This window comes from Castor canadensis, chromosome 3 (assembly GCF_047511655.1).
Source record: "Castor canadensis chromosome 3, mCasCan1.hap1v2, whole genome shotgun sequence".
Taxonomy (NCBI): Eukaryota; Metazoa; Chordata; class Mammalia; order Rodentia; family Castoridae; genus Castor; species Castor canadensis.
The window spans coordinates 156,161,728-156,183,856 of record NC_133388.1 but is presented as its reverse complement, the minus strand read 5'-3'; the positions used below and the strand labels follow the sequence as shown (position 1 = coordinate 156,183,856).

Genomic DNA, 22,129 nt, shown 5'->3' with positions numbered 1-22,129 from the left:
TCCCCCCTCCCCCCAACAGTGCCCCCTTCCCCATATTGGAGTTTGAACTCAGGGCCTCACACTTGCTACTTGAGCCATGCCCCCATCTGGTTTTATTTTTTGGTTGTTTTAATTTTTTTGTGTGTGTGTGTGCTAGAGATTGAACCCAGGACCTTGTAAATGCTAAGCATAAACTCTACCACTGAGCTCCACCCACAGCCCCAATCTGCTACATTTTAAAGTGAGCTTCGAAACAAGCAACTAAGAATGCCACAGTAATTCAGGTGCAGGAGGCTCATACCTGTAATCCTAGCAATTTGGGAGGCTGAGATCAGGAGTATCTCAGTTCGAGGCCAGCCCAGAGAAACAGTTCAAGAGACCTCATCTCCAAAATAACCAGAGCAAAATGGACTGGAGGTGTGGCTCTGAGTTCAAATTCCAGTCTCACCACCCTCCCTCCCCCCCAAAAAAATGCCACTGTAAAGGAACTAGGAGCTTAGGCAACAAAGTTTTTTTATACCAACAATAAAATGTTGGACAAAGAATCTAAAATCTGTTTTAACTACTTCCTATAAATTTTCAAGTTCCCAGAATTAAAAATAAGATCCTGACCTAATATTCCAGGAGATATTTTATTATAATGAAGGGGCACGTGAGAGAATTTGAAACAAATCAGATCAATTGTACCCTAGGACAAACAAGAGGTAGATAGAACCATGGAACCTAACTAACAAAAGAGATGAAGAACTCTACTTCAGGAAAAGACATTTATGCTGGTTGTGCAGTTCAGTGTTAAGAGTGCTTGCCTAGCATGCACACATGAGGCCAGGGGCTCAATCCTCAGTCCTGCAAAATAAATTATAATAAATATTAAAAAAGAAGAGGGGAGGAGTGAGGTGGCACAAACAATGTATACACATGTAAGTAAATGTAAAAATGATAAAAGGGGAAAAGGAAAAAAGTATAAAGAAATAAGAGAAAAAGATAAAAGGACATTTTTATGGGATAAACAAGTTAGGAAAAGGGGATTCCATGAAAACAAAACAAGTCTTCTAAAGTGTCCTAAAACAAATAAAATTATCTTGGAATTCTCAAACTTACATTTGAAGAGTAAAACTCGATGCTACAGTGGTTCAAGTGATAGAGCACCTGCCTAGCAAACATGAAGCCCTGTACCACCATCAAAAAATTTTTCTCTTATAATTAAACTAAACTATACAAAATCAACACAGTGGCTGGCAAGGAGCATAGTATGTCTTGTCTCTTCGTTATTACAGATCACAGGCTGGTGTACCTGCCGACCTGGCTTATATCATGATGATTAGACACTAAGGATATTCCTTCCCCTCCAGCTAATAAGGCCAACCACTGACATAGCTTAACTGTGCGTGGGGTATTTTAAATCCCTTTCTACCGTTTTTTTCCTTGACATGATAGACCAAATTCCTTTTCATATGAACAGGTACTTCAGAAGATTCAGTGCTTCCCTTCTTCTTTTAAGAAGGGCAGTGAGTGTTTGTATAATTATAATGACTTTGTTCAATCATAAATTCTTAAGGGTAGAATGAAACACATTCACACAATATTTTCCAAATAAAAAAAGTCAAACTGACATTAAAGTTTACCTGTACTAACATGTAGTTGATCCTTTGAAAAGTTCTAGTATCCAGTCTCCTGTGAGGTTAAAATTTTTAAGTGTAAAACAGTTTAAACCAGGTTTTAAATCAATAAGGAAGTCCTTTTCAAAGTCCTTGGCCACTGCTTACTTGTTCTGAGACAACCAATAGTCTAGCAGGGTATGAGGCTCTTAGTCGACGAGAGAGCACCCCCAGCCAGGCACTGCTAGGTGGTTTCATGTAAACTATTTTATTGCTCCTTATAATAGTCTTTCCCATTTTGATATGGGGAAATTGAAACTGACAAGTGAAAATAATTTGACACTAGTAAATCTGACTCCAGAGTTCATGTTCTTAACCACTAAGCTATTGAGGCCATTTTCCCCATTTTTATTTTTAACTTATGGAGAAAAACAGGCCACTGTCACTATGAACTCATATGTACTCACAATTCCAAATTCTTTTCACCCACCAAGAAGTGGCAAAACTGACTGGAGATGTGGCTCAAGTGGTAGAGTGCCTGCTTTGCAAGTGTGAAGCCCTGAGTTCAAACCCTAGTCCCACAAACAAACAGCAGGAAAACATAACCATCACCCCTACTAACCCATGGGTTGCAAGAAGAGCAGTTTAGTCATATTTTTATCCTGGTATTAGAAAGCTGCACTTGTGAATGGTATAATCATGTCAAACAACACATACAGATTCAATACCCCACAGTGGAACAGAAATTACAAATTTACTTTCACCTTACTGCTGAATGGCTTATTGGTGTATACAGAGGAAACCAAGATAATATAAATTTAAATAGGTGCTTATCTTTTAGAAGGAAATGACTTATCTAAGTAGGGAACAAATGATCTTTATTTATTATTTATTTTTGAGGTACTGGGGCTTAAACTCAAGGCCCTTTTTTGTGTTGGTTATTTTCAAGACACGGTTTCACAAACTATTTGCCTGAGGCTAGCTTTGAACCCAGATCCTAATCTCTGCCTCCTAAATAGCTAGGATTATAGGTGTAAACCCACCAGTGCCTGGCATGATCTTTATTCTTATTAATGGAAGTGGGATTTTTGTATCAGATAGATGCTGGAGCTTAAGATAAAGACAAAAACATCTATACCTCAGCTTCTCCAGCTGTAAAATGGGCGTAACATATCCCACTGGGCTCTTGTCAGGCTAATGAAGGCATAAATGATAATTCTTTTTTTGGTGCTAGAGACTAAACCCAGGGCCACACCAACACTTAGTATGAACTGTATCACTGAAACAAATAGCCCCATAATCAAAATGTTAGGAGACAACTTGGTACTACTTTCTCCAAGGAGCCTAAGATAATTTCTTCCTTTAAGAAAACAAAGAAACACAGAAATACCACCCCATCATCACACTCTCACCACCTTGCCTGATTAAATAAAAAGCTTGCAAAATGCAATGCACAGTTCACCTGTTAGATAAGGTCTTCTCAGTTTTAATTGCATAATTCAGAAGTAGGCAACACACCTGCAAGTGGAACAACTCAGAGCCTAACACCAACACCAGGATTACTTTTTAGAACAAGAACAAAGACAAGAGGGAAGAAGTGCTAAAATAAGAACCAGAACTGCATTCAAGAAATTCTTAAGCCTTTTCTTTTTATCAAAGTGGCCATAGTGTTTTATTTACATAGCACATTATGGTCCACAAGGCTTTCATTTGGGAAAATCCAAGATAAAAGTGAACCTTGGGGAAGGCTGCGTTTAACCCTCATATGTGGACATTAGATCAAGGGCAAACACAACAAGGGGATTGGACTATGAGCACATGATAAAAGCGAGAGCGCACAAGGGAGGGGTGAGGATAGGTAAGACACCTAAAAAACTAGCTAGCATTTGTTGCCCTTAATGCAGAGAAACTAAAGCAGATACCTTAAAGCAACTGAGGCCAATAGGAAAAGGGGAACAGGTACTAGAGAAAAGGTTAGATCAAAAAGAATTAACCTAGAAGGTAACACCCATGCACAGGAAATCAATGTGAGTCAATGCTCTGTATAGCTATCCTTATCTCAACCAGAAAACCCCTTGTTCCTTCCTATTATTGCTTATACTCTCTCTACAACAAAATTAGAAATAAGGGCAAAATAGTTTCTGCTGGGTATTGAGGGGGGGGAGCGGGAAGGGGTGGAGTGGGTGGTAAGGGAGGGGGTGGAGGCAGGGGGGAGAAATGAACCAAGCCTTGTATGCACATATGAATAATAAAAGAAAAATGAAAAAAAAAAAAAAGACATCTAGAAAGGCAGAACAGAGTGGTAAGACCCTCTGAGGCCTAGAATACATAACTACAACTCAGTCTCAGTCTCTCTTCCACTAGAAAATGACAACATTGGGTTGGTTGAGGATGTGCCTCAAAGGTAGAATGTTTGCATAGAAAATGACTACATTCTTATTTTCTTTCACTGTCCATAAGCACCTTGAAATACTGCATATTCACCCTCTACATTAAGAAAAACAAAAACAAAACCCTGAAGGCCTAATTGCTTTCTTGTCCCAAAAGAAATCTGTGTTAAACACAAAATTGCAGTAAAGAGATATATATATATATATATTTTTTTTTTTTTTTAAATCACACTTTTACTGTACAATCCAACAACCATACTTCCGGGTACTTACACAATGAATTGAAAATTTATATCCATGTGAAAACCTGTGTGGCAGGTTTATGTGGCCATGTTTATGACAGTTTTATTCATAATTATCACAACTTGGAATCAACAAAATTGTCCTTCAATAGCAGAGTGCATAAATAAATTGGAGTACATCCTGACAATGCGATACTATGCAGTGCTAAAAAGAAGTGAACTATAAAGCCATGAAAAGACATGGAGCAATCTAAAACATGTATTCTTGGGCTTAAAAAAAAAAAAAAAAAAATCAAAGCTGAAAAGACTATCTGATTTCAACTATGTTCAAAACAAATCCATATATCTATGCATATTTAAAAATAAAAAACAGGAATATTGGCTGGGGGTATAGCTAATTGGTAGTGTGTGCTTTGTATGCACAAGGCCCTGGGTTCAATCGTCAAAACCAAAAAAATAATTAAAAATTAAATTAACAAGAATAAAACTATTCTATAGCAACAAAAATTAAATAAGCATATTCATCTGCATATTCTCTAACTTGTTCCTTCCCAGGGGATGGCAGGAGACTTTCTCCCTTCCCCACTGATTTACCTGAACAGGTAATCCCACAGGAGGAAATGCCTCTCTACCTTGCAAAACCAAAGATATCTAATGGATATATTTGTACTTCCAAATTTAGGACCATTTACAAATTAACAAGGAAAATGTTTATTTAGTGGTCTGGAAGGGTAAAACTCCTCAGTGCAGACACCATAAAAATACTTTGCATAGATGAACACAAGTTGACACTCAAATTTAGTATGATTGCTTTTGACCTTAGAAATTGGTTTGGTGACCTCATCAGGGAAATTCTATCATTTTTCAGTGAATGCACTGCTAAATGGCCATGAATGCCTCAAATATCAGGTGCAATGCACATGAAATGGAACCCATCTCAGCTTTATTCACAACTTATCTGTTTGCTAGACTCAAGTGTCTGGTTTTCATTATCACAGCACTTAAAAATAAATTGCCAATGTATGCTTATAGAGCTAGGATTAAAAGAAATGACAGAAAAACTTATTGGCACAGCATCCTACTCATTTACCTAAAGATCAGATAATAAAAAGTGCTGTAAAATGTTGGAAAGCAACACAGAGCAAGGAAAAAACCCAAGTAACCACTTTAAAAATGTTCATTCATGTTCCCAAATTTTATGTGAAGACATTAGGAGGGAAAAATAAATAAATAATGGGTGAACGTTCAACAAGTTTTCTTTCTAAACTGTCAACACATTGAGAAAAATCAAAACGCCTACATAGAAGAAACTTCCATTTTTAGTAATGGACAGTTTTACTAGTATGTTGACCTATAATCACTAGGCAAAGGTCTCCTTCGCTTTAAGAGGAAACTGAATAGTTGGAGAAAATTATTTTCTTTTTTTGAAACAGGGTCATGCTATGTAGCCCAAGCGAACCTCAGACTCACCTAGCAAGACCCTGTCTATACCCCCAAGTTCCTGAAAGTAACTTAGATTGAACTTCATGAGGAGTCTCCCAGTGGCTGTCAAGGAGTCACCTCAACTATTACTCAGTTTCTGATACATGAACACATGACTACTTATTAGTTAGCACTTCAGAGGGTCATTCTTGACTATAGGGTTTAGGATTGTAAAATTACTTTTACAACATATAATGCATCAAATATACTATTGGTAAGCAAAGAATGTGAGGACAATCCAGACCTCATTTTATCATCCCCAAGGATGTCTTACTATAATTGTCATGATCTTGTGAGAAACTCAGGAAGGTTAAAAGAGGTAAACAGTAGTTTAAAAAAAAAAAAAAAAAGAAATCTTATCCATTCTAAAGAAGTCAAAATAAACCCCAAGATCAAGATAATGAAAAGCAAGTAGTCTTGGAATTTGCAAAAAAACATAGTCTTCACATTCTTCTCTGGTTCATCACCAACAAAAAACAAAAAATCTCATCTGAAATCAAATCTTATCTTAGATGCAATCACCTAACAAAAATCCATCTACACAACCATCCAACTGTTCAGTTAATTATAACTACTTTGAAAGATGTCTATAATTGTACTGTTCCTCCTAGCATGGTATGTCCACAAATTTTGGACAATTTCATCCATACACTGACAAAACTGAAAGCATTTAAAAGTTTCTTAAATTACCATACTTTCCTGGAGCTATATTTTCAAATGATTTTTGGATAACCTTTTAAAGGATACATTCTGTCATTGCTGTAACATCCAGTTTGTCAATATCAGGTGAGCCAGGGCAACATTTCTTGAATTCTTTTCGTAGATCAAAAAAGGAATAGAAGCACTCAGGTAGTAATACATTCTGAGAAAGGACAAGGTAGAGATTATTAATTAAGTGAACTTGGTTCACTGCTTGCCTAGTACTTAGGAACCTAACAATTGAATGCAAGCATATTTTGCTACAATTTTTAAAAATATAAGACTCAATGTAAGAATGGCATCATTTTTAATAGCTACTCCTATTATTATAACAGATCCTGTTTATGAGTCTCACAAAAAAAGTCATCTTATGTTAATGAAATAGATCACAACGTTTGTGTTCCCTTATGCATTCCATTCAAACTGTTTCTGAAGTTCTATCACACTTAGGCTGCTAGGCTTTCTATTTTCTGGGTGGTAATAATACACTCTTCCCAGACATAATCATTTTAGACCATATGTATTTTGATTTAGAAAAAAGATTAAGTTGTAGTATTTAGTGGTTCTAGCATTGTGTATTTTTGTGCTTAGTTTAAAATAGTAGATTCCTGGTTAACTGAAAAGCATTATTTTGTGCTAAATTTTAGTCCCACATTAGTTCCCTGTCCACTATTCTGGTTATACCTGAGAGCTTGAATTAGATTTTAAAAATATGGGGATGTAGCTCAGTGGTAGAGTGCTTGTCTAGAATGAGCAAAGCCCTGGTTTCCATGCATAGGGAAAAGAGGAGAGCCTCATTAAGCAGCTTTTAGAAGATAACTATTTTTAAGACAAGGTCTTCTTATATAGCCCAGACTATCTTGGAACTCTTGATCCTCCTGCCTTAACTTCCTGAGTGCTGAGACCACAATCATGTACCAGCACACCAAACTAAAGAGAAATTTTTAAAATGAAATTTAATACCGGCCCCACCAAAAAAAACCCTAGATTTCTCTTAAAATTTCTAAATAGTTTTTGTACATTTCTACTTACTTTTTTACAGGTTAAAAAAATGGAGGAAATAAAGAGTTTTAATGTGTTCTGAATATTTATACAACAATGTCTCCTCCATCCAAATTCTTCCTTTTAGATTCTATTGTGATCTTTGCATGCTACCTTTAAAATCAGTGTCATTGCATCATGGCCACAGCTTTCAAGAATTACTAAAAAAGAAAGAAAATCTCTACAATTACCTATAAAAACTCATTTAAAAAGCTGTTTATAATAACTCATATATATGACAATAAGGGTCAGCTTAAATAGCTAAATCAATTAAAAATACTAAGTATTTTATTTAGGAATTATGAAGCTGTTGATATTATATTAAGCTATAAACCAGAGAAAAGAAGTTTGTAAAAATAATGCTTTTCTACAGACGTCTGGAAGAATTTATCCAAATATGTTCATGTTTGGAAAAAGCATTTTAATCTATTATTTTCTATGTAATATATTATTTTTACCATTTTGCATATAAATGAATATATAGAATTACTTTCATTATGACACATAAACTGTTTTAGTTTCTCATATTTAACTAATCAGTTTTCTCACAGATACAAAGTTTAGAAAAAAGATTAAGTTGTAATATTTAGTAGTTCTAGCAATGTGTATTTTTGTACTTAGTTTAAAATCATCGTCACTGCATCATGGTCACTATGCAATGGAACTAAAAAATCCTAATTAATTAGGATTTAATTAATCCTAATAGAAATGGCTCAGGAAGATATCTTCCTTTTTCTCCATAAGTTTTTCTGCAAAGCAGTTCATCTAAAATAATGATAACAGGTGCTTTCCTTTGTTCCAGTAGGGAAAGAATTAAGTCTTGCTGGCCTGCCCCCCCCCCACCCCAAAGCCTTATGACTTTTTGGGAAAATAATAATCTTTATGTGTATCTATTTCTTGATCAAGGATATGGCAATTGGTCTAGACTTCAATAAAATTGAATTATGACTAAGAATCATAAAAGGAGTGATCTTTTCAACCATTACGGTAGAGAAACTTCAGTTTCTCCTTCAGACTTTTGTCATTGCTGTTCATTTCTTTTTGAGGCAGAGTCTCTTAGGTAGTCCTGGCTGGTTTCTACTCAGGATCTACTAGCTCAGCCTTCCAAGTGCTGGGATTACAGGCATGCACCACCACCATACCCTGCTTCTCTCGCAGACTCTTAAAATTATTATATTTTTAACTAGCTTCCCAGGTTTCCCTACTTCAGGGAATGAAGAGAAAGAAAATATCCACTGTCTACACTTGCCTGTATCATCAACTATCAATCTACATCATTCACTGTAAGACCTGCCTCACAGAGTTACCCAAATATATTCTGTCTTTTCAAGCTCAGTACCCACCTACTATAATGAAAAGGGACAGCTCAAACTAATTTGAGTTAACAGCAACTGTATTAACAATGATTGGTGTACTGAGTGGCTATGTTCTTCACTGTCCCACAGCCCCTAAATATTCTTCCCAGGGAGAGAAATTACATATAGCCAAGGTAAAACTGTATTTTATCATGTCACAATCTTTTCCACATCAGAAAAGGTAACAAATAGTAAGACAAGGACCTGGGCCTATTGATTCAAGGTTTAGGCTTTGAACATTTACATAAAATCTAAGTGTTTAAGTAACACCTAAATAAATAGTCTTTTAACCAATTAGAAATACAATTTAAAAGGTTTAGGTTAATATTTCTTTTTAGGGTAAGACATTTCCACAAATGGAAATATTGCTAAGTATAAACACTGTCTTCCTTCCCTACTCTTAGTTACTTTAAGTGATTAAAAATTCAGCTTTGGAAAAGGGTAACAAAAACCACCAAAGGTTTTCTATAAAATTACTGCAATCCCCTACAGCTCCATGAAATTGTCATGCAGTTTTAATATTAAATTTACCATTTTAACATTTTGGGTGGTGTTGGGGTGAACTCAGTGTCTTGCACATATTATAAATGTGCTGTATCACTGAACTACATCCCTAACCTCCTAAATCAACAACTTTAAATGTATAGTTTGGTGTCGTGAATTACGTGAACACTGTGTACATTGCTGGGGATCCAATCCAGGCTCTTGCACAGGGTAGGCAGGCTCTCTACCATTCAGCTGTAGCCTCAGCCTAGTTCATTAGCATTTTGCAACCATCACCACTATTCTTTTTTCTTTCTTTCTTTCTTTTTTTTTTTTTTTCAATCTTCCCAAATACAGTTTAAAAAAAATTTGGGTAAACCACTTTTCAAAAAACCTCCTGTCACCCCCAAAAGTTCAAGTTTGTTCAGAAGCCAGGATAAATAGAATAAATGAACTGGTTTTTTTTTGTTGTTGTTGATTGTTCGGTGTTTTTTGGTTTTTCCAGTCTCCTGTCACAAGCAGTAGGACAAGCGTTCTTCTAGAGTCCAGCAGCCTTACCTTCTTGGAAGCTTCTGGATGCAGGATTTGCCTGACGTGAAGTTGCCCATCAGTACAGAGACAGAAGGAAGTCCCTACCCCAATATTCAGCTCATTGCTCACTGACTGGTTAAACTGAAAAAGACGCACACACAGGAGATGCCATTGAGACAGAATTTGCAAGTTGCCCCACTTAGCGATAACCAAAGAAAATGCCCTGAAGACCCTGAAGAACACCGGTGCTAGGGCAACACGACAGAGCCAAAACTTCTTTCCAAAAAACCTGCTAACTTCCTTTAAAGAAACTTTCCAATCAAGCCATAGTGCGTGCTCAGGTGAAGTTAATCAATGCCTTTTATCTTCAGTCCCCCTCTATTTTTATGATAAATTCATTCAAGACAAACCAGGTCTCTTCCCTGGCAGGTTGTCTTCAGATTACATCATCATTCCCTGACGTTCTTTTTTAATGTTTGGATGTGCCAAGTTTAAGATGGCAATTTCTCATAAACAGAGCGGCTAATGAATGCAGAGGGCTTTGAAAAGGCTGGAATATACCCCAGAAGTGATAACATTTCCCTATAATGCAAAAACTCGTGTGCAGGGGAGAGGCGGTGAGAGCTCAGGGCATTCACCTGTGCACAGGTGTTGAGCGCCCCGCCCTATCCCCGATTCCAGAACCGTCAGCACCCCCGGGAGTAGCCAGTTTTTAGGTCACCTCAGTTCCAATAAGGGGATTCCACCAGGTCCACGATGACCTAACGAGCAGCCCTACAGGTTCGGACCTGCAAACCCTCCCTGGAATTGGATCAAGGCCACTAAAGAAGCAATAAAGGAACCGAGCCTTTGGGAGTTCAGCAAACTGAAACCAGGCAAACATTTTCAGGGTCGGATCAAAACTGACTTCGCCTAGCATACGGCGCCAGGCAGGTCTGCATCTCTACCCTACAGCGCCCCCTTTCCAGTGGCTGAAAGACCGACCCAAACCCGCCGGGGACTGGCGAGTCTGGGGTCTGAACCTGGAGACGGGGGCGCTAGGATTCAAACTCCGCTCGTCATTCGATTGCAGCGACCGATCTCCTGCCCCAAAAACTATTCGGGACGCAACTCGAAAACTAGCGAACTTGGGTCCCCCAAGTTCTTGAGGGTTGGGAGACCAAGAAGAGCAGCGTCCCCTCCCAGACGCCCCTTCCCTGGTCCCAAGGCTGCGCTTCCACCCACGCCGCTGGGAGTCTGGCCACCCCGCCCCAGGGGACAAGCGGGGACCGCCCTACAGGGCGTGGAACTATGGGGTCGGGCCCCATGGAGGGGCTGCCGGGCGGCCCAGATTGAGAGTGGGTGGCGTGGCCAAGGGCTGTCACCTGTCGGAGGGCTTGGTCCAGCTGTGGCGCGGAGGATAAGCTTTCGGCGTCTATTTTAGTTTCTTCTTTACAGTCCTCCGTCAATTCCAACTGATCCGGTCTAACTAGTACTTCGTGCAACTGTCCCACCTCCGGGAGGGAGAGAAGAAGGGGGTCAGCTTCCCCTCCAATTCGGAAATTCCTTCCCCTCCTCCCTCGCTTGCGGCGGGGCCGGCCCGCGCCTCTCTAGGGGTCCAGCTGCATAATCAAAGCTCCCTAGACGCCAGCAGTTCCAGTCGCCCCGCGGCCGGCGCGTCCCTGCCCTCGCCCCACCCCCACCCGGATCAAGTCGCCAAAGCCCTGCCAGCGGACCCTAGCGCCTCAGGAACCCACTAGACCTCGGCCTGGCGTCCCCCGACGGGCAGCGCCGGGCCTCTGCACCTGGGCCAGGTTTCGTGAGACTGAAATGGCTCCAAGGCGGTTGGCCAACAAGTTTGGTTTTACTCCTGATCCTCTAGGCCTCGCATCCAGCTTCACAAGTGGGCAAACGAGAGCACCTTTTTACCTATCCCTTCTCCAACTCCCACACAAACTTCCGGCCCCACTCCTTGCATTTAGACAAAAACGTGGAGAAATACCTTCTTGTTGGCCAGATCCACGACTTTCCATAACAGCAGGATCAGCTCCTTTTCATCCGAGCCCAGTTTGGCTCCGGTAGCCCCAGCAGTGATCCCAAAAAGCACCACCAAGTAATCCGGAGACGCCGTCATGACGATAGGTGGGGAGGGGGGAGAAGGGGGGTCGGGAGGCGGTGAGGTGGGGTGGAAGTGAGAACGAGAAAACCAGTGCTAAAACCCTCTTCTAAGAGAAAAAGAAAGAGCGCCCACCCCCCCCTCCTCGCTGCCGCTGGTGCAAAAGGCGGTAACCAACCACCCAAGCCCACACCTGGCCGGTGCTCCACACCCAGGGCAGGAAGGGGGGTGGGAAGGAGGGCGCAGGAGGCCTGCCCTTTTTGTATTCAATTGCCCGTGCGTCTACGAAAAAGCCTGGAGCAGGGCTGCACCCCCGGGAGGCGCGCGCAATGGCTGAAAGCCTTTCTGTTTTGGGATGTGGCTCTACCTGCCCGCCCCTTCCCCCTCCCCCACGTGGTGCAGGTAAGAGACACCTGGCGGCGCGGGCCCATTGGCTCCTTCAAACCACGACGTGGCAGCGGTGGGGGAGGAGGCCGCTTGGGGAGGGGGAGGAGGGGCGGGAGACAATGGCTGGATGAATGGAGAGGCGAGGGCGAGGGAGGAAGGGGAGGCCGGAGGGGCGGGGAAGAGGCGGTTGTCACCCAGAGGCTAGACAGGGCTGGACTGCAAAAGGGTGAGGGGTGAAGGGTGCAGAGTCGCGGGGAAGGGTCCCTGCTGGAGGTAACCGAGAGGTATGAGGGGGCTCGAGGAAGGTTGGCTGTGGGGAGCGCAGCCGAAGGTTCTGAAGGGTCAAGCGAAAAGGCCAGGCGCGGGGAAGCGAAAGGAGGCCAGAGGTGAGGCCCAGGGCGCGGAGCAGCCCAGGGTGCGGCGCCCTGGGAGGGCGAGCCGCGGTGGGAGGGAGCGGCCAACGGCAGCCGGGAGGTGGCGGGGACAATTGCCGAACCCCGGAAAAGCCGCTCCCGAGCCCACACACCTTTCAGTGCAAACAGCCTGGCCGGAGCCCGGCGCGTACTCCCTCGGCCCCGAGGTGCTACCCAACCTTCGGGTGAGGAAGCCCGCGCGCGGCACGGCTGGACGGCCTGCCACCAAGTCACGTCCCGGGACTCAGTTACTCACCTCGCACAAGGCAGCTGGGGGACCCCCGTGAGGAAATTGGGGCACAATGCACCCCACTCCCTTTTCCCTCATCTCCTCTAATTGCTACCTCTTGTTTGGTTTGTCCTGGCTGCTAGTTTGAGACTGGAACGTCCTCCAGGGCTGGGGCCCACTGACTTTTAATTTGTCTTGGGACCGAAGTAACATGCATCTGTCCCGCGTGTCTAATAAAGGTTTCCCAAAACCAGGCCAAGAAAGTTTTTTCTGTAATTTCCCGCTCTAACCCTGTGCCCTCTCGCATTGTGCTTGGAGTGTGACTTGACCAAGGTCCCAAACAACCTCCCTTTCTCTGGCTTGGCTTGTTCTGCCCGGAGGCTGGAGCTTCCACCGTCACCCCTGCCCCCAAGTCCGACGGCAACGTGGTGTAGGTCATGTGGACATTTTAGAGAGAAAAGCGCCAGAGGTGTAATTTCCTCGAGTTTTATGTTTCAAACCCGTCTGCTCTTGGGACCAGGAATTCGTCGGAAGCAGTACTATTTGGGCTCCAGGTGTCCAGCCCTTCTTGCTCACGATGTGAACTCAGGCAGTCATACACCTGCCTGAGTAACCCACTCTGGTAACCTTGCAGGGACGCTTGTCGGGGGAAGCTGGAGAACCGGCTTTCCCTATGAGGACTGAGGCTCCCGGGAGTGGGGACAGGAATCGGAGGTCGGTGCCGCCCGTTTCCTGGTAGGACAAGGAACGGGAGGAGGCTGGGCGGCCTGCGGTGCTGATGGCAGCCGGCATCCCCCGAGAGCGGGCGGGACGCAGCACTGCGAGTGCCCGTCGGGGAGCTCGGTACCACTCGGCCATGGCTTGACTTCCAGGATCGTGTGCCTCCCTCTCCGGGATTTCAAGATGCGCGATCATGAATCTGTCCCGGTTGGCTGGCAGTGGCAGCCAGGCCTCGCCCTAGCCCAGGTGTCACAGAGCCAACCTCCCCCAGCCCTCGGCGTCGCGGGGGCAGGAACTGGGTGCGGAACCAGGGCGGGAGGGACCTGGGAAAACCACCCAGATTGCATTGCAGTGGGCGAGGCTGCCTGGAGGAGCCGGTTCCCCCGATCCACCTCCCCGCGGGGCTCTTTCGATGCGTGGTTCCCAGGTGCTCTGCTCCGCAGGGAGGGAGAGATGCCACCTCGCAGGGGCGCTGAACCCGCTGCGTGGCCCCAGCAGGGCGGAGCGGATCGCACGCGGCAGCTGGGAGGTCGGAAGCCAAGCCGGCGACAGCTGCTGGAAAAGCCGCGGCAACTGCTCTGGAAGTGCGACCCCCGCCAGACTCTTCAAGGCACTGGTGTTTGGATCCACAGTGTAGTGCGTCTGACTTAGAATAAGCGCGTTTACCGAAGCAGCATTGTCCACATTAGAATATTGAGCCTCATAGCTGTCGCTCTGTACACACTTCCCCTTCTGTTAAAGGCAGTTGGCTCCCTGGTTCTGATTTTTTTTTTCTTTAGTTCTAATTTGTCCAACCGGATTTACGAGAACAGGGATTTTTTTTTTTTTTTTGATGTAGAATATATTCTCAGGGCTTGAAATACAACCTGACATATACTCTGAACTCAACAAATATTTGTTGAATGATTGTAATACACCCACCCATTTTTGCAGCGCTTTGTCTGAACCCAGAGTGTAGTTCATCACTGTAAAGGTGAGATTCTCAAAGTGGGAGTTTACAGGTAATTTAAGACTCGAATATTTTTGAAAACTAGGTGCTAATTCTTCACAAACTTGTATTAAGTTAAACTTGTAAAAGACAAGAATGGCAAGGAGAAAAAATTGTGTAATACAAGTGAATCAGTTCTGGGCACAAAAATGTTTCATTGCTGTCACCACCATCTATTTTTAAAAAGTCTACAGTAGAGGTGGCTGGGAGGAACTTGAGAGGAGCTCCTCCAAGTCTTCACTCACCAAGTTTTCACTCAAGACACCTAAAACTCTTCAAAATAAGTGAGGTTTCTTTTTGTTTTTTGTTTGTCTGTTTACTCCTAAGGGACAAGAGACACATCATCAAACGTGAAGGTCTTGAAAGACAAAACTCTGAAGAACTATTTTAGATCTTAAAAGTTTAGGAGAAGTGACCCTGGACCATTTTTTGTTTAAGGAATATTAGTGGGACAATAGGCAAAAATTGAACAAAATCTATAGATTAAATAAATTTTTTAAATTTCTCAATTTTCATAGTATTACTGTGGTTAGTTAAGATACCATTTTAAGGACATGGCCATGAAATATTTAGGGATAAAGAGAAATTGTATCTATAAATTACACTCAGAAAGTTCAAAGTATGTATTTGTAGAGAGCGAAAGAGCAAATGTGGTTAAGATGTTAACATTGAGAGAACTCTATGCTATTCTTTGTTTTGTAAATCTAAAATTATTTCAAATTTAAAAGTTTTTTTTAACTTTTTTTTTTTTTTTTCCTGACAGTGGCTTTCTGTTGCTTAACAAAGCTTGGTGTCAAATTGTGTCTGCTGGGGTTGACCACAGACTCAGTGCTTCCTAAATGTCATATTCTAATACTAGGAATATAGTTCCCTTTTTAAGACTGCAGTAGCAGCCCTCTATTTACTGACGCTAGTTTCATTTGAGCTGTCTTCATCTTTCTTAGAGTTCTCAGTTGTACATACATAGTTAATCTTGTGTTCCTCGAAGAGAAGAGCCTTCAAATGTGAATCAAAGTATGAAAACTTTCTCAGACTATTTTGTGGTGATGGTTGCACAAATTTGTGAATATACTAAGAACAACTGAAGCTGGTCATGGTAGTACACACCTATAATCCCAGCACTTCTTTCTTTGATCTCAGCACTTCACAGACAGAGGCAGGAGGATGTGAAGTTCAAAGCTAGCCTGGGCTACAAAGCAAGGCCCTGTCTCAAAAAACAACAACAACAAAAGAACTGAATTGTATATTACAGAATAAATATTATGGTATGTGAATTATATCTCAATTTTTAAGGGAGTGTTTTTGAGACAGTTTTGCTATATTAGCCTGGGCTGACCTCTAACTCCTGATACTCCTACCTCAGCACCCTGAGTGCTAGAATTTACAGATATGTGCCACCAAACCTAGCTATATCTCATTTTTTGAAAAGCAAATCAAATAGGGATGGTGGAGTGGCTCAAGTGGTAGAGCATCTGCCTGGCAAGCATGAGGCCCTGAGTTCAAACCCTAGTACCACAAAAAAAAAAAAAAAAAAATCAAGTAAAAACTGTTCTGAAGCTATCACAAGCCATTGATATTCCATATTTATTCACAGTAGTTGCAGTTGTGAGACTCATCATTTTATATCCCCCTTTCAAAACTAACCTCTGATTTGGAAAGGTAAGAAGAAATGATAGTCAAGATAACTAAATACATTATAATTTTCTATTAATTACCCTTTGCATTACACTTTTAAACAAATGACTGGTCTGAACCTTTATTATTGCAGTTATTATAGGCTGTCTACGTGGAAAAATATGGGTTTAACAGTTGACCCTGCCATTTGCTATCTTGTGACTCTGGGCATGTTCCTTAACCCCAAAAGGTTTCAATTTCTTACCTGTGAAAATGAGGATCATGATGATGATGCTCACTTTGTAGGTTTTAAGGGAAGAGGGAATAGGAAAAAAGTGTCTTCCCTAAAGGAAACAAATCTGAGAATCAGGAAAGTTACTACATAAGAGGAATATTTGACTAGGGATGTAGCTAAGTGGTAAGGTGCTTCCCTATATGGGTGAGGTCCTGGGTTCTGTCCCAGCACCACAAAAATAAATAAATAAATTTGATGGTTTAAAATTTGATGGGTTGCTGGATATCATGGCTCAAGCCTGTAATGCTAGCTACTTAGGAGGTGGAGATCTTGAGGATCCTGATTTGGTTCGAGGCCAGCCTTGGCAAAAAGTTTGTGAGACCCCCCCCATCTCAACCAACAAAAGCTGGGTGTGGTGGTAAGCACCTGTCATCTCACCTACGTGGGAAGCATATATAGAAGGATCAAATAAAGGCAGACCCTATTTCAGAAATAACCAGAGCAAAAAGGGCTGAGGATGTGGCTCCAGTGGTAGAGTACCTGCTTTGCAAGCATGAGACCCTGAGTTCAAACCCCAGTACCACCCCCCAAAAAAGGTATATCCAAATGAGGAGAGGTATCTTAAGGCAAAAACCATAAAGGCTATTGACTCTCTGGCTTTCTCTTTGACTAAGACACCATCAAGGTGTTTAAACAAGACTTTACTGCCTTCCCTGTCATACAGAAATAAACAGAAAGGTACAGATGGGGAAATGTGCCAGGAATCTGGACAATGTGTCTTCCAAAACACACTTGATTGTTGGAGATCGCAGAACTGAACCCATTTAACTAGGCATCTAGGAAATTTCTCTCCTTACTCTGGCCTTATGGCATCTTTGTGCACAATTACCCTCCTTCCGCCTGTCCCTCGCTCAGAAGTATATACCTGCCTCTTCCAAAACCCAGAGACAAGAAACATGGTAGCAAGCTTTATCTTTTAAGTCAAGGGGGTCAGGGATTGATAAGACGGGGCATTTAAAGACTCTAAGAAGGATACTCTGGTTTCTCTTCAGATCGTATAAATCTTTCGCCTTTTAAAGACTCTAAGAAGGAAAGGAAGTATTGTTTCTCTTATTTCCTAAGTCTGTTTCATTTCTTTCCTTCCCTGTAGTTGGCTTACTCATCCACCCCTTTGGCTGGAGGGCCTGTTTTATTCTTCTGGCAAAATGTAACCCAAAGACCAGGAAATAGTCACCCTGCTTTTTATCTGTTTGGAATATATACAGTGTTGTTAAACTGAGAGAGTACACTTTGGCAGAAACTGCCACTGGGAGATGGTGAAGATAATTTTTATGATGGGCCTAAAGCCACTTCATTTGCATGTCAGTGTCTTCTCACCTGTGGATTTGTAAGAGACTAAACATCTGTACAAAATGTCAGATCCAATGGATATTTTTGGTTATTTTGGTTATTTATTTGGTAAGCACTCTTCTCACACTCTAGTTCCTGATTCCAGAGACAGCTCCTACCTACTTGCAGGTGTTTTCCCTCTGTTTATTTACACCCTCATTTTAAAATAACATGTACTTACTACTATTAGAAACCAGTTTTTTAAAATCTAAAAGTCTACCTGGTGCATCCTTCTCAAACTGAATTGAAGTTAGGAAGTAAAAAGCCATTAGCTCAAATCTCAATCCATCTGTGACATTTCCCACCCAACAAAGTCCTGGTGTTATTACCAAGCTAGACTGTATTGCTGAAATGCTGCTTCACACTACTGATTTCAAGTAAGCACTGACTTTCTTAAACCTCTAGACTCCCCCTTAGTAGTCATGTTATAGCCACTTTCATTTCCATTGTTAAATTCTCTTTAGCAACCAGAATTTACTCATGCTTAGAACATATGGAAAAGAGGTATTTATCAGTTATGCTGATCTTACAGGGAAGGATAAACACTCTAAAATAAAGAATTGTTCCCACAAAAGAATCTCCCTTTCGGGGCAGGGGGGAGAAATGAACCAAGCCTTGTATGCACATATGAATAATAAAAGAAAAATGAAAAAAAAAAAAAAAGAATATCCCTTTCTTGCCCAGATTTGTATGCTTGCATTAGCTAGTAGAGGAAGTATCTGACTTCAATCAGAACGCTTTTCTGCAAACAGTATTTTGAATCAAGTTGTCATAACGCAACACAAAAATACATTAGCACTAACTCCCTCTAAGGAGGGGGTCCAGAGAGCTAATGGAAGTGAACAGACAGGAGGAGAGTTTTCTCTCAATGCATCAAAAATAATAAGGTCACTTATTTATTGAGTGAATACTATGTAACAAGCACTATTCTGAGCCCTTATAAGCCATATCTCATTTAATTCTCACAACAACTAAATGAGGTGAAGGTACTGTTTGTTATAGCTGAGGAAACCAGTAGTTATAAATGTATTGGTCAGCCTGGTGCCATAGCAAGCAGCTGTAGTCCCAGCTACTTGGGAGGCTTATGAGGGAAGAGTCACTTAAGCCCAGGGGTTCAAGGCCAGTCTAGGCAACATAACAAGACATCATCTCAAAAAAATAATAATAATAATAACCTGGTCAGGTGTTACCATTTATAGCCTCCATCACAGAATTCTAGTTTCCTGATGGACCTGAGAGTTCATTCTCCAGTCCCTGCCTGGGACCCTTCTGCACTGCAGACACACACACACTTTCTCTCTCTCTCTCTCTCTGTCTCTGTCTCTCTCCCTCTCTCTCTTACCTGAGTATTAGACCTCAAGGCCCTGCAGCTGCCATGTCCCAAAGTCTGGGCAGACTGATGCAACAAGCAAGGTGTCCCTATGCCTTGACATTCAGGGACTGAAGAAGAAGCAGAGCACCATGGACAAGGAGATCTCTCCATACCTGCAGTGTGGATGAACTGGAGAACCACATCTCCCAATTCTGTGAATATAATGACATCGATGATGTAGACAACGTGCTGCTGGGCAAACTAGAATCCATCCAAGGTGTCACCACCAAACAACAGGATCCAGAATTTGGTCCAGAAGTGAATAACTGAACAGAGGCTCACAGGCCCTGTCCACAGTACACAGGGACATGTGGATGTGGACATAAGAAGCAGTGATAGTGGGTGCCAGTGGCTCACACCTATAATCCTAGCTACTCAGGTGACAGATCCGGAGGATTGCAGTTTGAAGCCAGCCCTGGGCAAATAGTTTGCAAGACCCTGTCTTGAAAATACCCAATATAAAAAAGGGCTGGCAGAGTGGTTCAAGTGGTAGAGCACCTGCCTAGCAAATGTGAAGCCCTGAGTTCAATTTAAAAAAAAAGAAGAGAAACAGTGAGAAGCCAGGTGGCTCACACCTATAATCCTAAATACTTGGGAGGTTGCAACCTGGAGGATCACATTTCCAGACCAATCTGGAAGAATAGTTTGTTAGACCCCATCTCCAAAATTACCAGAGCAAAAATGGACTGAAGGTGTGGCTCAAGCAGTAGCCACTTTGCAAGTGCAAACCCCTGAGTTTGAACTCCAGTCCTACCAAAAAAAGAAAAGAAAAGATCATTGTATGATCTGCTGAGTGTTTTTTGCCCTTCATTTTGTGAAAATCTGCCTCCCAGAAAGCAAAGTAAGGGTTACGGTAATCCTCACAAGCCAAAAAGGGCATGGAATGTGCTACAGTGAAGTAATAAGGTAAAAAAAATTGAGATTTTTTTTGAAAGGTAGCATGTCTTTAGTGGGAAAAATGAATCCAGCATCAGCAGTATTTGAGATAAAGAGCATGAAATAAGATCTAATTTCTGGTGAGCAGTATTCTTGTGTACAGCAGTAATGTCTATGACAGTAATGTAGCCTCCTCCATGAAGTTTCAAGTTGTGAATGTTCAGAATTACTATATGAATGGTATATGTAAATTTGAGTAATTTTAGAGTATTGAACTCTGCATCCCAACCATCATGGTCTCCTTGGAACTATATACCTGTTGATACCAAAGGTCTACTGTATTACGTCCTCAGATTATTTATAAGCTAGCCATGAATTACAAAGAACTCTTGACATATTGAGTGACATTCTACAATAACTAAAATAGCATGCTAATTAAAGTAAGTATTAAATATGTTATCAAAGCCTTTTTCCATATATGGAAGAGACTTTAGTATATATTTTATACCAACTTCCTTATTTCACAAGAGGCCAGAGAACTGAGTAACTTGCCCAAGCAAGATGACACAGCTAATTAGTGGCAGGACTGTACTCAGAACTCAGGTCTCCTGGCTCCCAATCTAATGCTCTTTCCCTGTTGTGTCCATGGCTACCCAGACACTGTGGTCCCTCTGAGAATATGGTAAGTTTTCAAGATAGGCCTTTGAGATATCTGTGTAGCTAGTTTTCTTAAAACTATTTCTCCTATTAAATTTTGTTTCGTTTTCCTTTTTTCTTTTTTATGATGCTGGGGATCAAACATGCTAAGCAAGCATTCTACTAACTGAGCTTCATTTCCAGCCCTCTTGTTAAGGTTTTGCTAGAAAAAGAGCATTCTTGGTTGAGGGATCTTGTTCGTTGTAGCTTAGGAGGATGGAGACAGGTTTTGGATGTTCACCACTGATGCTGACATATTTCCTGCCATCCAGGAGTATGATTCTGGAGCTACAGCTTGGTCCATTGAGAGAATTTAGAAGTGTTTTGGGAGGAGAAGCAGGAGGTGGAGGTGGAATGAGCCCTTCTTTTTTTTTTTAAAGGTAGAGCACTGCCCTGTGTTCAATCTCCAGTACTGAAAAAAAAAATTTTAAATCTATCTCCAAAGAGACATATATAAAATTAAAACCTATCTCCAAAGAGATATGTATTTATTTTTGCAGTACCAGGATCAAGCCCAGGCCCTCAAGCATGTTAGGCAAGCACTGTACCACTGACCCACACAACAGACCCTCTTTGTTAAGAGATGGACGTTACTGTGTTGCCCAGGGTGTTTTTTTTTTGGTGGTGGTGGTGGTATTGGGGTTTGAACTCAAGGCCTCATGCTTGCTAGGCAGGTGCTGTACCACTTAAGCAATTCCACCAGTCCTTTTTTGAGTTGGGTGTTTTTGAGATAAGATCTTGTGAACCATTTGCCCAGGCTGGCTTAGAAATGTGATCTCTGCCTCCTGAGTAGCTAGGATTACTGGCATGAGCCACCTGCACCCAGCTTCAGGCTAGTCTTAAACTGAGTTAAAGTGATTCTCCTACCTCAGCCTCCTGAGTAGCTGGAACTATAGGCACTCACTCCCAAATCTGGTAGGGAAGCTTTTCTGATCCCTTGAGTAACCAGTATGCAATTCTAATTCTCTCTATCCTCACTTTATAAGCTCCTCCAACTGGTTATACCTGTTCTAATTAGACACTCAGGCTGTACCCTTCACCCTGAAGTATGATTTCTACTGACCAGCAATCTCCTAGCAGAATTTCTCCCATGGCTTGTTCACTGACTGTGCTTCTTCAGTGTAAAGCCCGTGAAACAGTGACAACAACCACATGGGAGAAGTAGCAGATAATGTCTGGTGAGAGTCTGGGCACTCAGTGCTCTGACTCATATGTCTCCAGACTGCCTGTCTAGCCCTCTTGTTGCTATATTTGCACAACGTATCACCTATAGAAATGAAATTCTTGCTTACTGCTTCCTCTTTTTCTACTTTCT

General features: G+C 41.9%; 1 protein-coding gene across 5 annotated transcripts in view; it reads right to left on the bottom strand.

The window, feature by feature from the left end:
* The window catches only part of Esrp1 (epithelial splicing regulatory protein 1), a 55,237-nt gene extending 42,982 nt beyond the window's left edge, over positions 1-12,255 (bottom strand). For 3 of the 5 annotated variants that reach the window (XM_074068856.1, XM_074068857.1, XM_020178226.2), the window contains exons 1-4: positions 11,782-12,255; positions 11,165-11,293; positions 9,828-9,941; positions 6,439-6,553 (exon numbers count right to left, since the gene is read on the bottom strand). In XM_074068856.1, the coding sequence (XP_073924957.1) occupies positions 6,439-6,553; positions 9,828-9,941; positions 11,165-11,293; positions 11,782-11,913 (490 nt within the window). In that variant the 5' untranslated portion in view covers positions 11,914-12,255. The remainder of the gene's footprint in view (positions 1-6,438; positions 6,554-9,827; positions 9,942-11,164; positions 11,294-11,781) is intronic. The other 2 variants (XM_020178222.2, XM_020178224.2) reach the window with 1 other exon arrangement.
* Positions 12,256-22,129: the final 9,874 nt, after the last annotated feature.